Below are 20,747 nucleotides of genomic sequence, written 5' to 3' on the forward strand. Positions count from 1 at the left end.
ACAAATGTACATTTACCTCCACTGACCTTGAAGTAAAATTAAGGCGGTTTCACAACTTGACAAAAATCACAGCATATCCACGGAGTGAATGATGATGAGTGGGCGAAGCTGCGGAGGTTCATCGGTAAACCGTGAATCTTCCGTGAATTCTGCCCAGTACATCATCACCGACGTGAGATCGGGCGCGTTTATATTAAAGGTTCGATGAGAGTTATGACGACTTGCAGCTCACTTTAATTTTACATGTACGCTGTGAATTTTCATTGTTTAGAAAACCATTGCTTTAGAAAACATCTGGCGTCTTTCGTTAAGCAGCTGGCGTCTTTTCGTTTTGCTTTAGAAACATCTGGCGTCTTTTCGTTTTGCTTTTAGAAAACATCTGGCGTCTTTCGTTGGTTTATTTCATCAATCAACGGCGTTTTGAACAAAATTTTTATTGTTTAATCAGGCACAGCAGAAATCTCACCAGGCACTACCTTGGAGGTAAACAATGGCTGCTAATGGGAATGAGAGACAGAAGAAGTCGGCTTTTTAGCTAACACTTACACTTCTACTAACGTTTCCTACTGGAACATGCCAATGGCTGCTAATGGGGAATGAGAGACAGAAGAATTCGGCTTTTATTTAATTGTTCAACAACGCACAGGAGAAATCTCCCACCGGCACCACCTTGGAGGTCAAGATCTGGTACTAGCGTTAAGACTGGTTACGTACTACGACGGGGACGAACGGGTGCCGCTTTAAGGAGCTTCGCCCCTAAAAGAAGTTACGTGGGTCCCACGCAGTGTCGGATAGCGCGAGTCGTCATGCGTCACGGCAATGACACCGTTTTGGTTACCTTTCGTGCTTGCTCAGCGAGGAGGCGATGTAGTCATCGTCGTCGCTCCGGTAGTCGAGCACGAAACCCGGCCGAGCTGGCAGAGTCGTCCCTGCTCAGGCGTTGAGAGACCGACGAGAAGGCGCTCGAACCCCCGCCGCCACTCGTGTGCGAGCGCAGCGACCGCTCTCGGCGCGACTTGAGGCAACGCGGACGAGCCTCGCCCGGAAGCCCGACTCCGGGTCCCTCCGGGCCTGCGGTATGGAACACGTTTTAAGGTGAAGACTTCAGCGCAAACCAGAACGGACCACAAAGAAGAAGTGAGACATGCACAGGCGCTGCTTGTCTCTTCTTTCTAGCGTGGTCTCATATCTTCTTTGTGGTCCCTCCTGGTTAAAAATTATGCACCAACTAGGCCCAACCCAAGTTTTATTGAGGTACAAGACACGAACAACGCGGCAATTGATCTGACGTCGGCGATGGTTATAGACTTCTTTCCGCGCTGTGGCGGTGGCCTGTTTGGGACACTGGAAAACTTTTGGTGGCAGGCTTCACGCAAATCTGCTATGGTGATCAACCATATATGCATATCTCTACTAGACTTCACGCGGCCATTAAACAATTTTCACTAAACGTTCTCGTATAGTGAGTTTATCAGACAGCGTATTTCACAACAGCTACCAAAGCCCAGCGTTCTACTTATAATCTCTTGCTCTGCTAATGCTTCTCCTGAGCTTGTCATCTGCTTGCCGGAAATCGACGCGCACGTACTCCCTCGATAAGCGTCACCCCTATACGGCGCTCTGTTTAGTCAAACTGACCTGCCACCTCACATTATGCGTCACCGGGCGGTAGGTGCGCCGTTATTGAGACAGCATGCACTCCTATCTATTAAGACCGACGGAGAAATATACACTCACTGTCTTCTAAGCTTTCGTCCGCAGTGTGGTAGTCGTCGTCACACGATTTCTGAGATGGAAGCCGCAGCAGCGACGGGTTCGCCGTCGGAGACTCGAACGGCGTGGTCGAAGACCCAGACGCCGTCCTGCGGTGACTTCGTGCCGGAGCGCCCTCCTCCGCCGCTGGCTGCTGTTGCCGCGCGAGCGTCCACACGTCCGTCTCCCTCGCAGTCGTCGCGGTGTCGGGACGCCGCAGAAATGATGGCGGCAGCTCGACGCCCGGCGACTCGAGTTCCACGCTCTCCTGCCGGCGCCAGACGTCGTCCTCGGGTGCAGACTCGATCGAGAGCTGCACGCGAGGCGAAGAGACCGGAGGCGACGTCAGCACTTTCACCGGCGCCACCTTCACGCAGGCTGGCTTGACTTTGCTCAACGCGGAGAACTCGCAGTGCGGCAACGCTATCGGAGGCGCGCCCCCGCCGCTCTGCCTTCTCTGGTCCAGGAGACACTCGGTCGCGGGCCGGAAGGCAGACCTGCGGGACATCAGTGGCGACAGGTTGACCGGGCGAAAGACCATAGCCGCTTGGGAACCGCTTCCTCGCCGGTCGGGTCTCGGAGAAGGGTGTCTCTGCGCGCACAGGACGGCCTGCGTCAGAAGCGGCGCCGACGACGACGACGAAGGCGTCGACGGCTGGCTCACAGAGATTCTGCTAAGTATGTTCTCCAGGCTTTTGTTTCTTTCCACGGAGCCCTTGGAACCAGAGCTGCCCAGAGACCGCAGGCTCCTTCTCGATGCCGGAGGCGGAGGCTTAGTCGCTAAGGGCCTCGCTATGTTAGGAACTGGGGCAGCAACTGAGCTCGATAACGATGGCGGCGCGTTCGAAGCTCCGCTATTCGTTTCTACAGTTGGTTGTGGACGGGTGCTGTCGGGTTTCGGTGAGGTCGGACTCGGGCTCCTGGAGCTCAGCACTTTGAAGAACCTTCGAGGCGAGCGTTGCGGCGGCACTGGAAGTTCTGGTTTGGCGACCTGCGCTTCCACTTTTTTCCTCAGCGCCCCCAGAACACCGGCTAAGGTGGGTACTTGGCTCTCCGGCTGAGGGCACCGCTTGATTGGGTCCGGCAGGTCGGCCTTACCACCTGAAACAACGGTCGTCTTCGTTCCTAAGGGGTCTGCGGCGGGAGGTTTGCAGTCCACGAAGTGTTCGTGGCCCCGCAGGCCTTGCAGATTGTCCGGCGGGGAGTCCGTGGCGTGCGCACTGCTCGGGGAGGACGACGTCTTGGAAGAGGACAGCGAGTGAAAACAGGGTGGATCGTGACCAGCCGCGCTCGAGCTCGAACTCTGGCCCACGGGCGAGGGTCTACGCTGAGTGAGGGCCTGCCGGAAGGCGACGAGGCACTTGTTGAGCTCCCGAAGCAGGGACGCGTCCTCAAACTGCGCCATCGGCCGGGAGGAATGGTCCTTGATGTCCAGAAGGCACACGGAGCACTCGGAAGGGCCGAACACCTGCGACGGTGATAGGCGAAACTACAATTGCTGCAATCAGCCCATACGCGTCTGGGAAACGAGAAATCACACATTGTGGTGTCTATCCGTGCAGTGTCGTCGAAGTACCATGTGAGTAGATATGTAGATATATCAGATTTTCTCGCTACGTGTTAGTCCATACTAGAGCACTGCACGGGCCGGGCCGTCCGAAGCGTTTTCCGGTGTGCCCGGGCTGGGCTCGGGCTTGAAAGTGCGGGCCCGGGCCGTTCCCTGGCTTGAAGCCGTGGGCCTGGGCCGGTCACGGGCTTGAGGCTGCGGGCCCGGGCTTGAGGCCCGAGCCGCTCATTAAAAGGCGTAAGTCGCGCCTTCGAGCGCACGCGAACGTTATGCATTGCATGGTCCAAGGTATCCTGTGCCAAGCTGCAGTGACACGCGCAAAGAGCTGGCTCTTAATAAAGCTTAGCAATAAAAATAGAAAAGCAGTTGAAGTGCCATTTTTTTCACCAACATATATATATATATATATATATATATATATATATATATATATATATATATATATATATATACGGTAACCTTCATTTATATCCCTTGGTATTACGTGCCAAAACTACGATATGATTACGAGGCACGCCGTAGTGGCACCGGATTAATTTCGACCACCTTGAGTTCTCTAACGTGCACCTAAAGATAAGTATATAGACGGGTGTTCTTGCATTTCGTCCCCATCAAATTGCGGCCGCCGTGGCCGCGGGAATCGCACCAGCGTCCTAGGACTTAACAGCGAAACAGCTTAACCGCTGAGTACCACCGCGGGCAAAGCAACATTTCGATGCATGTACACACCGGATTTTCCGTCCGTTCGCCCGCTACAAAGCGCAAGGCATCATTAATAATCATCATCAACAATATCCTCTAGCGGGCCCGGGCCGGGCCTGGTCATGAAGACGTGCGCCCTGGATAAATTTAGTAATGAACGCCCGGGCCCGGGCGGGGCCCGGGCCATGCTCGGGCTGGGTTCGGTCATGTACGCCCGGGCCCGGGTCGGGCCCAGGCTTTGAACGACGGGCCCGGGCCGGGCTCGGGCTGAGTTCGGTCATGGACGCCCGGGCCGGGCCCGCGCTCGGAACGACGCGCCCGGGCAGGGCTCGGGCTTCATAAAGCGAACCCGGGCCGGGCCCGGGCCGTAAAATCCGGCCCGTGCAGTGCGCTAGTCCATACAACGGCGAGCGAATAAAGTGCGCCGGCTCTGAAACAGAGTTTGCCTCGGTGACTCCGGCTGATTGGGGCGTAACAATCACGAAGATGGAGGATGTGAAAAGTGGAGCGGCACCTGTGCAGGCTCGTATATATGAAGAGCACACTTCGAGATGCCTGATAACCTGACTGCGCTAAAGTTACGTACAACAGCGCTTTTGTACAGTCGGGGTGAACGACCTTTAAGTAACAATGTCCTTTCTACAAATGTATTAAAGGAGTACTGACACGAATTTTAAAAAAAAATTCGGATTGTTGCTCTAAATAAATATACTGATGTCGAGAAACATAAAACGACTATTGTGGTGCCTGGGAATGCATCGTATATATTTTAATTAGCGCCACCTTAAAAATACACTTTAGGTTTCGATATCGAGGGGTTGGCTTCTCAGTGACGCTTCATAGCAGTGTGACGTCACGGGGATACAGAAACTCGCGACGCACTAGCGGTAAATCCGTCATCTGCTCGTGGTGCACCTAAACAACGATGAGTGAATTGCCGTCCAGTGACCCTGACAGTGATTTCTACGATTTAGGCGGCATGCAGGACGCAGAACTCGCAAACTCGGGGGAACTGTCTTGACTCGTCGGGATAATGTCCATTGCAGTAGGGCTGGCTTGCAGATGCTCAGCGACGAAAACTTTAAAGTCAAATTAAAATATTTTATACGTGTTCTCCGACTCCGGTGCGTGGACAGCGTTGACACTGCATACCAACGAAGCAATAAATGTCCCTTTTGCAATGTCTCAAAATCGTGTCAGTACTCCTTTAAGAGAGGGAATCGAGAGACCGCGCGGAATACACCAGATTTAGTACGATTTGTAGTGAGAGAGGAGACGAGGGGCAGTACGCTACCCTGACTTTATGCAAAAAGAAACGCAAAACAAGAAGGTGCAAGAAAAGAGAACGCATTAACCAACGTTCGGCACTGCAGGCCATGCCATGCGTCCGTGCACTTAACTGTACTCGCGGAGGTCCGGCGCAGTGCGTCTGCAGAACGTCCTGCGCAGTTGTTTATGGCTACGAAATGTGCACAGTCGCCTCGCCGCTACACCTTTAAGTTCGCCGCTAATACTCTACAAATACAGTGTAACCATGCTATCAAATGAAGCGGTGTACAGAGATTAGTTGTTCTCTGTACACCGCTGTGTGAACCCGGCTGTGTTTCGTACGCCGGGTTTCATAACACAACGCAACGAGAGCAAGCGACAGAAGCTATAGGGCAGCACTTACGCCAGTGTTGTCCGTTTATAGTCATTGTCTCGCGTTTGTCTAGTCTTTGCTGTTTGTCGTATTGTGTCGCTGTATCGAAGACGTTTAACGAAGATATGCTACACCGCAGCCTCTGCCGGAAAATCAGGTTCACGTTGAGCGTACCGGTTCTCCGTTGACCCGTGGCCTCGGATCGAGTGGCAACAGGCCGTCCACAGTGAGCGCTTCGTTGTCGCCCAGAAGCTCGACGAACAGCAGTGCGGTTAGAACCTCGGGACAGCTGAGGAACACCGAACACTCCTAGAACCAATAAAAGGACGTTAATCACCAGAAATTGTAGAATAAGTCTGCCTGCACGTACGAGTTCTGAAAATATGAATTATTTGAACAGGACGTTACATCATCGCTTGAGGAATAAATGATTCCCGTGTCGCTATTCAAATTGGTTTGGTTATCCGTGTTCGGGCACCAAATATAAAATGTGACAAACAGAACAGCCGACACGGACTTAAGACTCAGACAGACGTTCACTGGCGTCCACCTGAGCCCAGAACGTCAAGATGGCTATTTGGTTCCTTGGCCGAACGCGCTCACGCGCCCGCTGGTACAAAACTCATCTCCTTCTTATAGAAAGAAAGCTGGAAATTTAACACAATGAAAGTTAAAACTTAAGGTGGTTAACTTCCTTGCTTCTTTCTTTCCCTTTCTTTTGCAGGCAGCTCAGGTACCTGGTAGGTCATATTCTTATAAGGATATAGTACACAAATGTCGCATGTCTTCAGAACAAGCGCGTATGCCTGTGACCCACTAATCGTGCGTGTGTGCCATTCGCGGCTTGCGTTTTCCCTGCTCTAGATCTTACGTTCATGACTGTATATACAACAAATATTTCTAGCCGAATATCACTGCGTAGAATTCTGATCAGTTGCATGCACTCGCGGGCCACTTAGGTGCGCCAGGTACGTCACGCAGTTTAACGGGTAATCGATGAAGCGTCGTATTACAATTGGTTTAAACTAGTTGTTCCGCATTATCAACAAATCTGCGAAGTCGCGCTTCACATTGCACAAACGTGCGTGAACTGCATAAGCAGAAAAAACTGCACGACTTTCACTCGTCTCTTTCGCACCTTTTATTATAATAAAACGTCAGCTAACGTCAGACGTCTCTCCGAAAAACGTCAGAGACGTCAGCTATAATAGCTGACGTCTCGCAAAGCGAAATCCGCATGAGATATAAATGACGTATGCCCGGATTGCGTGAACGTCAACGAATGTGAAGGCGTACAGCGCGTACTGGTATGCTGTAGCGCTGAAGACGTACGTTGGAAACAATCTTCGGAACGATATTTCAAGAACACTTACCATAGTGCAATTGCTTCCGAGAAATTCGTTTCCGACGTTAGCGCTAGAAGGATAGCACTGCAAAAAGCAAAAAAAAAACAACAGTGTTTTAGCGAAAGTGACTTGACATCAACGTAACCTCGACCGTTCACGAAATTCCTGTGGGCGTGAGAAAAAGGTCGCATGAAAGCCACGCAGCGTCGACGCCAGGGACGTAGCCAGAATTTTTTTTGCGGGGATGGTTTAACCACACTTTCTGTTTGTTCGTCCGTGCATTTGTATGTGTGCGTGATAAACACACATGCAAAACTGAAGAAATTCGCGGAATAAAGGGTTTGAACCGTCCCCCCTCCCCCTGGCTACGCCAGTGCTCGATCCGTACCAGAAATAGCAACGTAAACCAGAACAAATGCTTCCGTAAACTTGCTCTCAATCCTACGTGTATTTGAAATACACGAAGTCTAGCAAGTACAGTGCTCTCTAACGCTCTTCGGGCATGCTTTCGGTCTTTCCATGCATTATGTTTTTGTTGCATGCTCGCTTACCTTGAGCAAGATCGGTTCGGCTTCCTCGATCAGTCCTCTGGTGCGGACCATGAGTGGACAGAGGGGACAGTCGCTGCACATCCACTCGGGCAGCGACATCTGGTTTTTGGGGGCAGTCACCTGCTCGCCACCGGTGAAAAGAAAAATTCGCCAGCATGTTACACTCTCTGTAACACTTTGTGACGCATTAATTTGCACAATCGGGGGCTAGACTTCTTGCAAGACGAGCCGCACTACGAGAGAGACGCGCATTAAATTACCTTGACGTTATCAGCTGATTGCATTGTCCCCCATCTTCGAAGCTTTCTTCACCTCACGTGGCGTTGCACAGCCTCTGGGATCGGCTCACCTTTGAGCAAGTGCCGATGTCATGTGATTAAGTCATCAAATGACGTCACGATGACGCCAGGAGTTGCCTACAGCTGTCGCGCTTTTGAAGATTCTATATTTAATTATTTATAAAATTCCGGGCGATGGGAATGTACGATCTGCCTTGAAAAGAGACACCGAAGGTTGAAGCCCAGTGTAGCTCTAATATAGCCTACTCAACAAAAACAATAGCATTATTGCCGCGTGCTATCAGCGCACCAATATCTCATCGCACGGACCTTTTCCTAAACCTTTACAATCCCGCGCATAGAAAGCTGCCGTGACCAGGACCCAAAAGTGCGAACTTCTGCTCTGCAGCAGAGTACGATCAAAGCTATGGAATGCCGCGTGTCTTTAAAGTACTCCCCGCTCGCTGCAGTTCGGCTTCGTTCTCTGCTTATTTTCTTGCGCGGTCGCGTCGCCAACGTGCGGTTATCCAAGAAAATCGCGATACGATCTCTGAATATGTTTAGCGGAAGCGTTGCGAAGTAGGAGTTGTCGCCTTTCGGAGTCACTGCTGCTTTCGCTGTGTATCTCGGGGGATCATTTCGAACCTGCCTGCAGAAGTACACGGTGCCCTCCGGTTCATCCTGGAAGGTGCAGTCGAAGTAGGCGAACAGGCTCCTCAGCTTTTCACAGTGACACGGTCTGCCAAGAGGAAGGAAAAAAAAAAAAAGGTCGGCAAGGACGCAGGAAAGTGTGGCGCTCCGTTAACATGCTCCGTTAAGAAATGGTGAAGTTAGCCGTTGTGATGTACACTCATTTTGAAGCACCATTTTGAAGAATGTTCACCAACTAGCCCATCTCACCGTCTTGATGTACACTATAGCATATTGATTTATAGATGCGTGTAAGCGCTAGAATCACTAAGGACCGGCCGTACGTCGTCCGTCCCTGTCTTGCGAGTTTGGGGGTGTGTGCGCGACACACACACACACACACACACACACACACACACACACACACACACACACACACACACACACACACACACACACACACGCACGCACGCACGCACGCACACACGCACGCACACACGCACGCACGCGCGCAACCGGAAACATGTACACGATCTTAACCGTAGATGTAATGTCCTTTGCTACCCTACATAGTGAATAAAAGCAAAACACGTAGCTATATAGAAGGAAGTAAATAGTAAAGCCGGGTCGCGTTTTCAGCGAAATGCGTATGCTACACTCACGTGTCAAGGAAGGGAAACAGCTCGGAGCAGTTGAAGTCGAGCAGCGTCGGGTGCGTCCTGGATGTGCGCTTGGGGAACGTGGAGAAGAACGAGTTGGCCAGTAGTGAAGCCACGAAGGGACGGCTTAGCGCGAACATCCCGTCTGCGAAAGAAGCCCCGTCACGGGCGGCACGTGCACGGTTAAACTCGAGCAACAAGTCAGCGACAGCGAGGGCTGTCTCACGGGACAGCTATGCACAGAAGTGGACGACTCCAGAAAGCCAAGCGGCATCGACAACACTAGTCATTATCACGACGCATCGCTGTATCCCTGGAGTTAATGCTAAGAACGAGTTGACAATTCCCGGCTTCTAAAGAGAGAAAGAAAGGGAAAGAGACGTGTAAAAAGCAGGGAGTTCAAATAGATGCGCGTCTGGTCTGCTACCCTACACAGGGGACCGGAGATAGGGGATAACAGAAGGAAAGGAAAGATACGAAGAGCACAGCTTCATATCAAGATTCATAGTAACTAAATATGCAGTAAAGCCTTACCACGTGACCGTAATTCTGCATCGTCCATATCGAAAAGCAGGTGAGATTCGACCTCGCTACATCGAACTCAGCAATAACCGCTGCCTCAAGTTTACCTCCGTTCGGCGCCGTTTGCTATACTGTGATAATACTGCAACTGCATAACGGTCACGTCGCTTTATGCCTTTTTTTTTTGTTTTCGTGCGAAAACTGAGAGCTGTAAATGCGTAAGAGTGACCTTGAATTGTGTACATTTGCAGACTTCAAGAGAAATCTCTATCCGACATAGTTTTAACATACGTGTTTCTTTACGTGATTAAGAAAAAAAAAGGAAACATGTGAACTAAACACCGAGAATACTCATGTTTTCAGCGTCAGGTCCTCTCATTTTGTTTAACTGTTTTACTATATACACGTTGGACTCCGTTCACCTTTTCTTTCCTCCCGGCAGAGCTCCTTTCGTTTTCCAGGCGAACGCAAGAAAAGTAACTTCGTATCAAGCACCACCTTGCAAACAAACTCATTTCCCACGTATACGCAAACGCTAAGGAACATGCCGGAAGACAAAAATGACCGCAAGAAAGGGTTCAGTGCAGTTAAGGACGTTGCTGCGAGCGTGTTTTGTGACGCTGTTGCTTTCTTCAAGAGAGAGCAGCGAGTCTGGGCGATCTGACTCGAAGACTTTGGCTGGTAGGATGAACAACAAGTCGAAAACGGAAAGCCAGGGAGTCGCGAGCGGGTGCGCGCATTACGAGGCCAGTGCATGCCCATCGCCTGTTCTCCATGACGGTTGAACCCAAACAAACCGAAAACCTCTTGAACGGTGCCTAAATGGACGGCCGTCCGCCTGGCACACGTCCAAGAAACACAAGCGGGGCAACCGGACAACGTGCATTACACGCGCGTGCCTCGAATACGGCGGCGTCACTTCGAATCGCCGACGGGGCAGGGAACTCGCGTGTTTTGACGCTGTCCGTCGATCACTGACCCGCGAAGCCATTTCAATCACACGCACTGTCACAACAATCAGTTTTGACTAAACTTCTTGTTCTGAAAACAAAGGGGGAGTGCGCGTAAGTGTCCATCGCAGCGGGCAAAGCTAGAGAGGTACAAGTCTACGAGGTGAAAGTCGGAACGTGTGAACTCTCGATTTCGCGAATTCGGTAGAAATTAATCACCATATATGTCGGCAAACTCACTCGTGTGTCGACTCATTAAGGCTCAGATCGAGCCGTGAGTCTAAGTGAGCCCGGCCGAGTAATATTTTGGTGAGCTTGAGTCCGAGTCCGAGTGAGTCCGGTTGAGTAAAAAATCTTTGCGAGTTGGAGTCCGAGTGAATCCGACTGAAGAAAATTTTCGTATGACAGTCTGAGTGAGTCTGGTTATGAAAAAAATTAGTGAGTCCAAGTGAGTCCTAAGCGCAACATATTTCGTTAGTGAGTCTGAATGAGCTCCACTCTGTTTGCAGAACTATGGTAATCCTATAGATGGCGAGTACATCCAACGCCCATTACTTCGACAAAATATATCACCTCAAGTCAGCTGTACCATAAGTTAGGAAGGATCTTTTACTCCCAGATTAGAAAAAAAGCGAGGTCACAGTAATAATTCCTTCTTGTTCTTGTATTTTTTTCGCGGGTAGACTTTTTGTTTGAACGAAACTGCGCTGGAGCCTCAAAGGCAATGCAGATACTACGTCGCACGCGTGTGCTAATAGTGGATTCGATGCACGATTCGCGTGTAAGCAGTGCTCTGTGCAGTGCGGACTATATTCCTTACCCTGCTGCTGGAGGCAGTAGAGGAAGCCGCCGGGCGGCCGCAGCTCGCGCAGTCGCATCGCGCAGCTGATTAAAGCTGGTAGCGTGGAGTCGAAGAAGCGTCGGCTCTCGTCGGCCGACAGGGATTTGAGGAAGCGCTTGAGCAGGTCCAGCCGAATCTCCTCCCGCGGCGGGTCCTCCGGGTCGAGGCCCACACTGAAAAGCGTGGAGGCTATCAGTGAACAGTGTGCCTCAAGTGTGCTTTGGTTGCTCATCACACGTGCTATGCAACCCTCCATTAATTAAGGACGATGCGACACTGCAAAACGACAAACTGTTTGCAAACAACATGACAGAGACAGACCAATCGATCGAATCAATCAATCAATCAATCAATCAATCAATCAATCAATCAATCAATCAATCAATCAATCAATCAATCAATCAATCAATCAATCAATCAATCAATCAATCAATCAAATCAATTTTTTTATTCCACCAGTAGAAAAATACGTCGATAAGTTTACAGAAGGTCCCAGAGCACAAGGCTATATGGGTACTACTTGTCAGGAAGTTATGCCAACAACAAATGTGGCGTACAAGAGGAGTACGATTAGAAATGTAAAAAAATTGAACAATTAAAGGAGTTATATGTTAAAAGTACAAAAAAAAAACAAACACTTAAGAATGTAAAGTATTATGATGGCAACTATTCTTTGAAGATTACGAATGCGGAAGAACATGATTCTATAAGGCAGTAGTAAGTAAGCGTTTGGTCTTCTATATTTTGAGTGTATTAGAGGCAACAGAAGATTACTGCTAAAGGCAAATATTATTGGGCCAGTATTTGCACGACGATCATTCAATAATATATTGGGTGAAATCAACAAGATATGTTCGAACCCACAGCATAAACAGCGCCCAATGGGCGTGCTTCCAGCGCTTTTAAGAAATGTGAGGAGGGCATAGAAAAAAAAAAAAAAAACGACACAGGACAGAATTTCTGCTGTACTGTTTTCCTTCTCTTCTTGCGGTAATTAACATTCATTAACGTAGAGTTAGCAGCTAGCTCAACATTCTGCGCTATTATTATTTTCTGCTGCCGCATGTTTGCGATTTTGCTTGTAAAACGTTGGCCACCTTCTCCCGTCTGGGACACCACCATAAAGAGACAGAGCGAGAGCAATAAGGCAGGCAATTCAAGAAGGCCGAGTTTGTTGGTGACTGCCGACAGAGGAATCGGAAGGCGGAACAAAAAAGTTTCATTAATATTCAGCACACTTTTTATACGGAGTCTTTGGAAAGCTAGAGAAGTACAAATTCTTCGAAGGGTTCGAACCGTTTTTAATATTTGTTAAGGCGTAGTGCGCTCTCGCCGTATGGCAAGTTAGTCGACGTAAGGTATTACTACAACAAGGGAACTCATACAGACAAAAAGGAAAGCGGAGACAATCCCTTATTTGTCTAATTAGAAAAGGAAAAAGAATGCCAGGCCTGCGCGGAGCACGCAGCGCGGTCACAGCGAAAGCTGGTGGAGCGGACTTTCTAGAGCCCCTTGTAAACTGTTGGGGCGATTGAGGCAAGTACAGTTGCAAGGTACCCACTACGCCATAAATGACCATAATTTTGCGAAGTAGGGAAATACTCACTATACCATTATGCATCATTCTGCGGAGAAGCGAGGTACCCACTACGCGTCTCTAAGACATTACGTGCACTTTGTTGAAGCTGTGGCTGATGACGATGAAGAATAATGGCTGAGCCTTTTGTAATGAGTGGGAAGCTTTAAACCACCCACTCGTTACGTGATTCGTATTGCGTGACGTCTGGTTGTTATTTTACTCTTCTACCACGCTATATTACATGTGTTAAAGGGACACTAAAGAGAAACAATGAATTGGTTTAGATGGATAAAGTGTGCTCGGAGAACTCTTGTGTAGTTTATTTCACCACCATAGGTTTATCATTAGAGGAGAAAACCAAGTTCAAAGTTTCATTTTTAAATTTCGCGCCGAACTTTGTAATTCGTGACGTAAAGGATTTCAAAGAGCATTTAACGCATTTTGGCGCCACTGGTTCGACGAAATTTCCACAAACTCGTCCTGTCAAGTCTCTGGCCCCCTCAGAGGACAATTTACTTCGATTTAACCGATTAGGAACTACGTAGGCCCAATCAGGCGCCGTCAAAAATATGTGACGTCACGGCAAATGGTGCGGGAATTCCAGGGTGGCGTCGCCACCTGTATTTTCTTCTTGCGCGATTTCTCGCTTATTAAGCGTCTTCTCGCAGCAAGCGTGGTGTTTTTGGTATCGTGGAAGGCTACTTTATTAATGCGAGAAAAATCGTTTTCCTCTTTAGTGTCCCTTTAACGTGATTCCATGCTCGACATGACAGTATAAGGTCTTTTTGCGAAGGAGTCTCAAGCACCGGCGTGGTTTTGTGGTAGAATACTCGACTGTCACCCAGAGGGCCCGGGTTCAAATCCCGCCCGATCCCGGATTTTTTTCCCCTCATTGTGCGCGATAGCAGTTACGGATACCGGCGGTGGCGGCGGCCAACTTCGCCACCAAAATCGGACGTTGTGGTCTCATAACAGCTTTCGCTGTAATAGTTTCTTGATTGTAAGGATGTGAGATCAGGATGATATGGTGAGATTCTCCGGATCATGAGAGCAGCGGCGAAAGATGTGCCCGAAATGTCACCGCAGTGCACGGGTCTTGTGAGGGTAGCCGTACGTTTCGTAAGCGAGCGTGCTTATGCTGTTAGTATACCAGCAGAGGTCGTAGATGCGCTGCATGTCGGCCACCAGCTGTTCGGGCGAGTGTGCGAACCGAAGCTGGCTCAGGTGTCGCTCCACCTCGGGCCAGGTGGGCACGTCGCAGGGAAGCAGTACGTGCGCCATTCTCGGTCACCAGCCCACCGCCGGCGACGTCAGCACGCTTCAGTGGCCACATGGGCGGGCCACGTCACCTCTTCCTCCAGGGCGGCACCTGCACAGCGCGGCGCGTGAAGGCATGGTCACTTCCAGAGACTCACAGCAGACTTGGCAGTAATGAAATTACAGTAATTGAATTACTTTTTGCTGTAGTGAGTAATGTAATGAATGACTTGTGTGAGCTGGTAATTTAGTCATACAATGAATTACTTCGAGCAAGTAACTTCCGGAAATTGACTCATTACTTTTCCAATTACTTTTGACTAAAAACAGCTTGTCCGCTTCCCTTATGGCACATAAAATTGGTCAAAGAAGGAAAGAAATAAAAAAAAAGTCGCATGGTCTTTTGTGAATTTACCTAAGACGACTGGAAGGCGAAAGCCATCTTCGTTTTCTTCTCATTTGTTTGTATTCATCCCGCCCGAAATCTTTCCGCACCCAACGTGATTTTGCACTGCCTCCGGGATTGGAGGAATTGTAAGCTTTCTGCCCCTCGCATGATTTTGCAGTGCCTCCGTGATCGGCCCACTTGGCCAAGCGACGATGCCATGTGATGACGCCACGTAATGTGACGTCATAGTGACGTCACGATGGCATTATGACGTCACACATTTTGGCGAGCTGTGAGGTCATGATGACGTCATATGCACATGATCTTTTTTGCATCACTCATGTTGACGGCGCCGGTAACTTTTCGCGTTTGATGAGGCATCTAAGGCTCTCGCCTTAATAACACGGACAAGTTAATCCGAGTGCCAAACCTCAAGGGTGGGAACGAAGCAGGCCCACAGAAAAGCCGCGTAGGATTCGAACTTTTGTTAAAGTGATTTCACTACTTTTCAAAAGTAATGGTAATGTAATGTTACTTTCGTCCAGCTGCAAATTGTAGCGTAATTTAGTTAAATTTTTAAACATTCTAAACAGCAATTATTGATGTAATTTACATACTTCTAGGAGTAATTTTGCCTTCACTGACACAAAGGGTGACCGCGATAAGACAGAGGAACGACAAGCTGTCTTAGTATTGACCTTTCCCACACAAGTTCCCCGGACCCTGTAGACTGATGTCCTGGACTGATGTATGTGCCTCGCGCAAACGTAGTGCAGAAGTAACCCCTCCCGATTCAGAAAGAGTCTAGAAAGTAGGTGCTCATTCTCAGCTATGGAAACGCAGCGAAGAACGCCAGACAACGTTGCTATACCTGTCGCTTCTTTGTGCAAGTAAGGCGCAAAACACAACAGGGGAAGAGTTAAGCAGAACGACAGGGCTTAAACTCGCAATTGATCTTACTCTAAAAAAAAAAGAAAAGACATCTACGCGCTACAAAACTGTGCCAAGAATGCGCAGAAAGCCTACGCGAACAGCGTCACGTTAGATTCGAACAATAGCACACACGAACGATAGACCAGCGACAAGTTCAAAGCCGCCTGTCACTCCGCTTTGTTGCGCGATCCTTCGGCATTTGGAGTCAGACCAGCCAAAAGTTGCAGGGTTTATATCGTTGCAAGCTGCCACGAAAATAATATAGGCGATGACTGGATTTTCGAGCGCTCCTTTTTGTCACTGGTGGTGTGCCGAATCGAATGTTGACGTCACAGAAAGAAGTGCAAGTAAGAAAACAGGAGATAATGAGAGGGAGAAGGGAAAAAAAAGCAATGACGGGGAAGTTACAGAGACGTGTGTCCGGTTTACTATCCTACACAGGAAAAGATGGGTTAGCTTTAATCTTCAGTCCCAATTTACCAGCACACGACTAACAAAAATAATCTGTCTTGACACAAAATCATCCTAGGCCATATATATATATATATATATATATATATATATATATATATATATATATATATATATATATATAGTTGAAAAAATCAAGCACGTAGGAAAAATTGTTCTGTAAAGGACTGACGTTTCGGCCGCGGGACCGGCCTTCGTCGGAGTGACGAAGGCCGGTCCGGTATATATATATATATATATATATATATATATATATATACCACAATTCATCGGACTTCACATGAGCCAGGTTTTACTGCATGATTCTAATTCGAATAATTTTAATTATCCATGCCATTTTGCTCTTGCGGCTGTCTTGATACCTGTCATAATGACCCCGTTGTTTCAACACACGTCCTAAGACTTGATGAAACCCAAGTTCTATCGTGGCTCATTCGACATTCGTTTTCAGTATATAAACACCTACGGTTGTGATGACAACGTCCTCTGTTAAACATACATTTATATATGCAATACACGCGTACCGAAACAAACTAGCGGGCATAGTGCAAATCTCCCTGTTTCGTCTAATGTTTAAACTCACACAACTGCAACGAACACAGAAACCAAAAGATGCCACCGACCTGTTTCACTAATCAGAGCTCATTAATTCAGTTTTACGAGGTTTGCCTCAAGGGGGAGACTGCTTTAGCACGGATGTGCTAAACAGATTGTCTGCACATATGCAGATTTTTATAATTCGGTTTTTGTAAAAGTTGTAATTAAGACAGTATATTCAGGACATTTCAAAAATTTTTTATTTGATTACTGAGGAAAAAAAACCGGCTTTGTCTAACTACCGAAAGGGTAAAGATGAAATAAGGAGGGGGGCATTTTACAATAATTCAAGGGGAAGCGCTTTACTGTTTGAAGCCAGATCGGGTTGCCTTAGAACGCGTAGTTATAACGCGAGATTCAATAAAGAAGAGGAGCAATGCACGTGCTGCGGGAAAGATAAGGAAACGGCGGAGCATGTTCTAATTGAATGTGGAGATATCCACCCAGGTGTACGTTTGGGCACGAGCCTACATGAAGGCTTGGGTTTTAGAGAGGACAATGGAAAGCTGAACACACCCGCGATTGAAATAAGTAAGACACGGTTGGAGTATTGGTGGCAAAAAATTATAGAGAAAGGACAAAAATAGATATTGGAAACAAAAATAAGGACATTGTGCCGTAAAGGGCAAAGAACTGGGCTGAGAATTTACGTTTTTTTTTTTTTTCTGTAGTAAGATAGATTTAATTGAAATAGAGACACTAGGCCAACACTAAGAAAAAGAAGAGTAAAGTTTTTTTTTTTGTCGAGCCAGGTGGCACACTTGTCACCGCCCCGTTATAAAGGGGACGCTCATGGAATTTATCCATCCATGTAAGGCCGGCGCATGCAAAACGAACGGAGTCTGTAAAGCGTGCTTCTCCTCGCACATACTCTTATTGCGGAGAAGCCAGCTCCGGCGAACGTTCACGTTTAAAGGAGCCACGCACGCAAGGCGGGTCAGATCTCGGGGCCTCACACAAGCGTACCATTTATTCCTTGAACATACGAACAGATGTAAAACTTACCATCTCAACATTCACTGCAGTTATAATTTCCTTGCTACGTTTAAAACAAACGCGATCATTGTGTTTATTGCGTGCAACGCGAAAACGGACAACCAGCGAAAGCCGAATTTTCGCGTGATACTAGTAAGTGTTTGTTGCTTCTCTGGTCCTCTCTAATTATAAGTTCACGCTCCAATATATAAATTTATGATCACTAACGCAGTGCCCTCAGATGACGCCTTATTCAACAGTGGCCACACAGAAATATAGCAGATATCAGAGAAAAAAGGGCACACAGACTTCAAGTGCTAACTAACGACTATAATATACAAAAGAATTAAGACAAACAATTTTAAACTGTTAAGGGGGGACGTGGCAATGGGAGTGGTAAATTTGGTCAAATTTTTGTATTTTTCAGTTTATTATCGTTTTTTTTTTTGCAAAGCTAAGGCCATCTTTTATGTTGTGGCGAAATATTAGAACAAACTAGGTAGTAGAAGTTGCGAAAAAAGCACTTTACAAGTGTGCTGTCATCAAAAACTATAAGAAAATCGAGCTTCAAAAAATGAAAATCTTGCAGCTTCCCCTGGGCACAAAGCCACCATCTGGGCATCATTGTCAAGAGGAGAGATCAGAGCTCGAGACAGCCACAAACCTGCATTTCTCCGATGAAAAATAAAACCAGCTTCTTTCTGAGTTACGTTTTCTAATCTTTGAACGCCACTTTTTTTGAGCTCTGTTTTCTCAGCTCTCATTTTTTGTGCAGTTGCTGTTAGTCATCCCGGCACCATTTGACGACAAGTGAAGATAAAGCCGTTCCGTTTTTTTTGCACTTAAATCCCGAAACATTGGTGAATGTCCTAAAGCTGTCCACATTTGTCTGCACATCATACAGATTTTTATAATTGGGTTTTTGTAAAAGTTGTAATTAAGAGAATATATTCAGGACATTTCAAAAATTTTTTTATTTGCTTACTGAAATGTTAAAAAATAAACCAACAGCTTTACGGCACAGAACCGACCTTTATAAATATGGTTACACAAAAATATTCACAAACATATATGTGTAATTAATTAATTTTGGGATAACAATGAGAGCATATCAAGTGTCGTAACCACAAAACTACAACAAATAGCTCAACGGATAGCTTTCAGTTTTGATATCAGCATAACAAATCACATCTACAAGCCAAATTCCATCTCTTTATCTCCATAAATAACAAAAAAAGTCACAGTTTCGCCGCAAGGGCGAAGCAATGAATGCGATAGCAAGAAAAGCGGCCCGTGATGGACGCGCTGCTACGCTGCAGAAACATCTGCCCCACGGCAGCAACTATACTCGCGGACAACTTTTCTTGGCAATGAATCGAAGGCTACAGAGCCACAATGCACGTGTCTACCGCTAATGAATGTAGTCCCACAATTGCGTCCGTATTTTCTGCGTGAGATATAGTAGCTTTTGAGACGGAACGCAGCGCTCACAAGCGAGATATATGTATTTCTTTTACTTTATACGTTGTCACTTTGCGTTTTTGCGTGCGTGAAAAAGTCGCGCCTTTTACCCGTACCTTAGACGCTAAGCAGCGTTTGCGTCGAAATGCAACGCTAGCCATCACTTTCCACGGCGTTACGAGACGCGCGCCAAACCGGACTACTTCGCGTAGCAGTACATGAGCAGACGCTCCGCCCCCGTAGCTTTCCCTTCATTGCCAAGAAAAGTTGTCCGCGAGTATACCGCGCGAGCACACAGCGGAAGGTTCTGCCTGCGCAAATATTCGAAGAAGCGAGCGAGCTGGCCGACGACTTTTAAAGGCTCCAGCCTGTTGCGCTCCTCGCGCCATCTCGCTGGTAATGAAGAAACGCTTATAAGTGCCTGCCGTCTCTGAGTCCTGCCAGCGGTAAAGGGTGTGTATATAACGCTCGCCGTTAGCTACATGAAGGATCTGCTCTTTGTGGCGTAGTGGTTAGCGCCACGCGCGGCGGAGCGAGAGGCTACTGGTTCGATTCCGCGCTTCGGAAGCATTTTTCTGAATTACTTTTCTTTGGGACTTTTATATATATATATATACATACTTATACACATACTGTGCATGACGGCGGCGACGGGGACGGCAAAAACCAGCCGAGGCTGTCCATATAATTGCTATCGCAATAAAGAAGTTTTCATTGCCACGTCCCCCCTGAACACAGATCAGCTTAGAGAAACAAGTGCACTGCTATTTAATGTCCTACTTAAAAACGACATATAGTAAAGTCAAACAAGTACGCCCTGGATCTAGTATAATCCTATATGGTTCTGTGCGATGCCGCCCAAAAATTAATTTCAATGAATAACTGGAGTTTTATGTGGAAAAATCATGATGACATTACGAGGCACGGCACAGTGGGGGCCTACGGAACCATTTTGACCACCCATGGTACTTTAACGTGCACCTGTAAGTTAAGCACACGGGTGTTGTTACATTTCACCCCCATCCATGCAATGCCGCCGCTGTGGCCGGAAGCGGAACCCGCGTCATCGAGCCTCACAGCGCAGCACCTTAGCCACTAAGCTATAAAAAGAAACAAAAACAAATACACGTCGCGGTGTCACAAAGGCTGTGGAATTATGTTGCTGAATTTAACGTTGCGGCTTCATTTTCCCTAGATGGCGACCGCATTTCGATGGGGTAGCTAAATAGAAAAAAAATAAAAGTATATAAAAAACACCAGTGTATTAGATTTATGTACAAGTACGCTAAAGAATCTCAAGAAGACAAAATTAATCAGACGCCTTCCACTACCAGGCGTGCCTCAAAACACACAGTGCAGTTATCAGACGTTAAACCTCAAAATTTAATTTTTAATCACGAAGCAAGGTCAAACACGCGCAGAAGCAAGCAGAGAAGAAGTCACGTCTAGAAATCCCGACTTCTCGAAGTCACGCTATGTGTGGATCGAACGAAGACGGCTGGCGAGAAGCACGGGGACTGGTACGACGTTCGGAAGAGCGTATAAGCCGGCGAGCTTTCCAACCGCTGAGCCACCCCAGCCTTGTCCAAGGACGAAGCGCAGCAATTTATACCGTATACGTCGCAAGCATCCCCAGAGATTTCCGG

The 20,747-nt window shown here is 47.7% G+C and overlaps 1 protein-coding gene across 1 annotated transcript in view; it reads right to left on the minus strand.

Moving 5' to 3' along the window:
* The window catches only part of LOC119387805 (uncharacterized), a 71,865-nt gene that overhangs the window by 12,416 nt on the left and 38,702 nt on the right, over positions 1 to 20,747 (minus strand). Inside the window, 10 exon segments of the mRNA XM_037655317.2 lie at positions 839 to 906; positions 908 to 1,071; positions 1,738 to 3,220; positions 5,838 to 5,972; positions 7,037 to 7,093; positions 7,561 to 7,680; positions 8,484 to 8,577; positions 9,131 to 9,272; positions 11,420 to 11,613; positions 14,170 to 14,388. Coding sequence (XP_037511245.1) covers positions 839 to 906; positions 908 to 1,071; positions 1,738 to 3,220; positions 5,838 to 5,972; positions 7,037 to 7,093; positions 7,561 to 7,680; positions 8,484 to 8,577; positions 9,131 to 9,272; positions 11,420 to 11,613; positions 14,170 to 14,300 — 2,588 coding nt within the window. The 5' untranslated portion in view covers positions 14,301 to 14,388.

This window comes from Rhipicephalus sanguineus, chromosome 3 (assembly GCF_013339695.2).
Source record: "Rhipicephalus sanguineus isolate Rsan-2018 chromosome 3, BIME_Rsan_1.4, whole genome shotgun sequence".
Taxonomy (NCBI): Eukaryota; Metazoa; Arthropoda; class Arachnida; order Ixodida; family Ixodidae; genus Rhipicephalus; species Rhipicephalus sanguineus.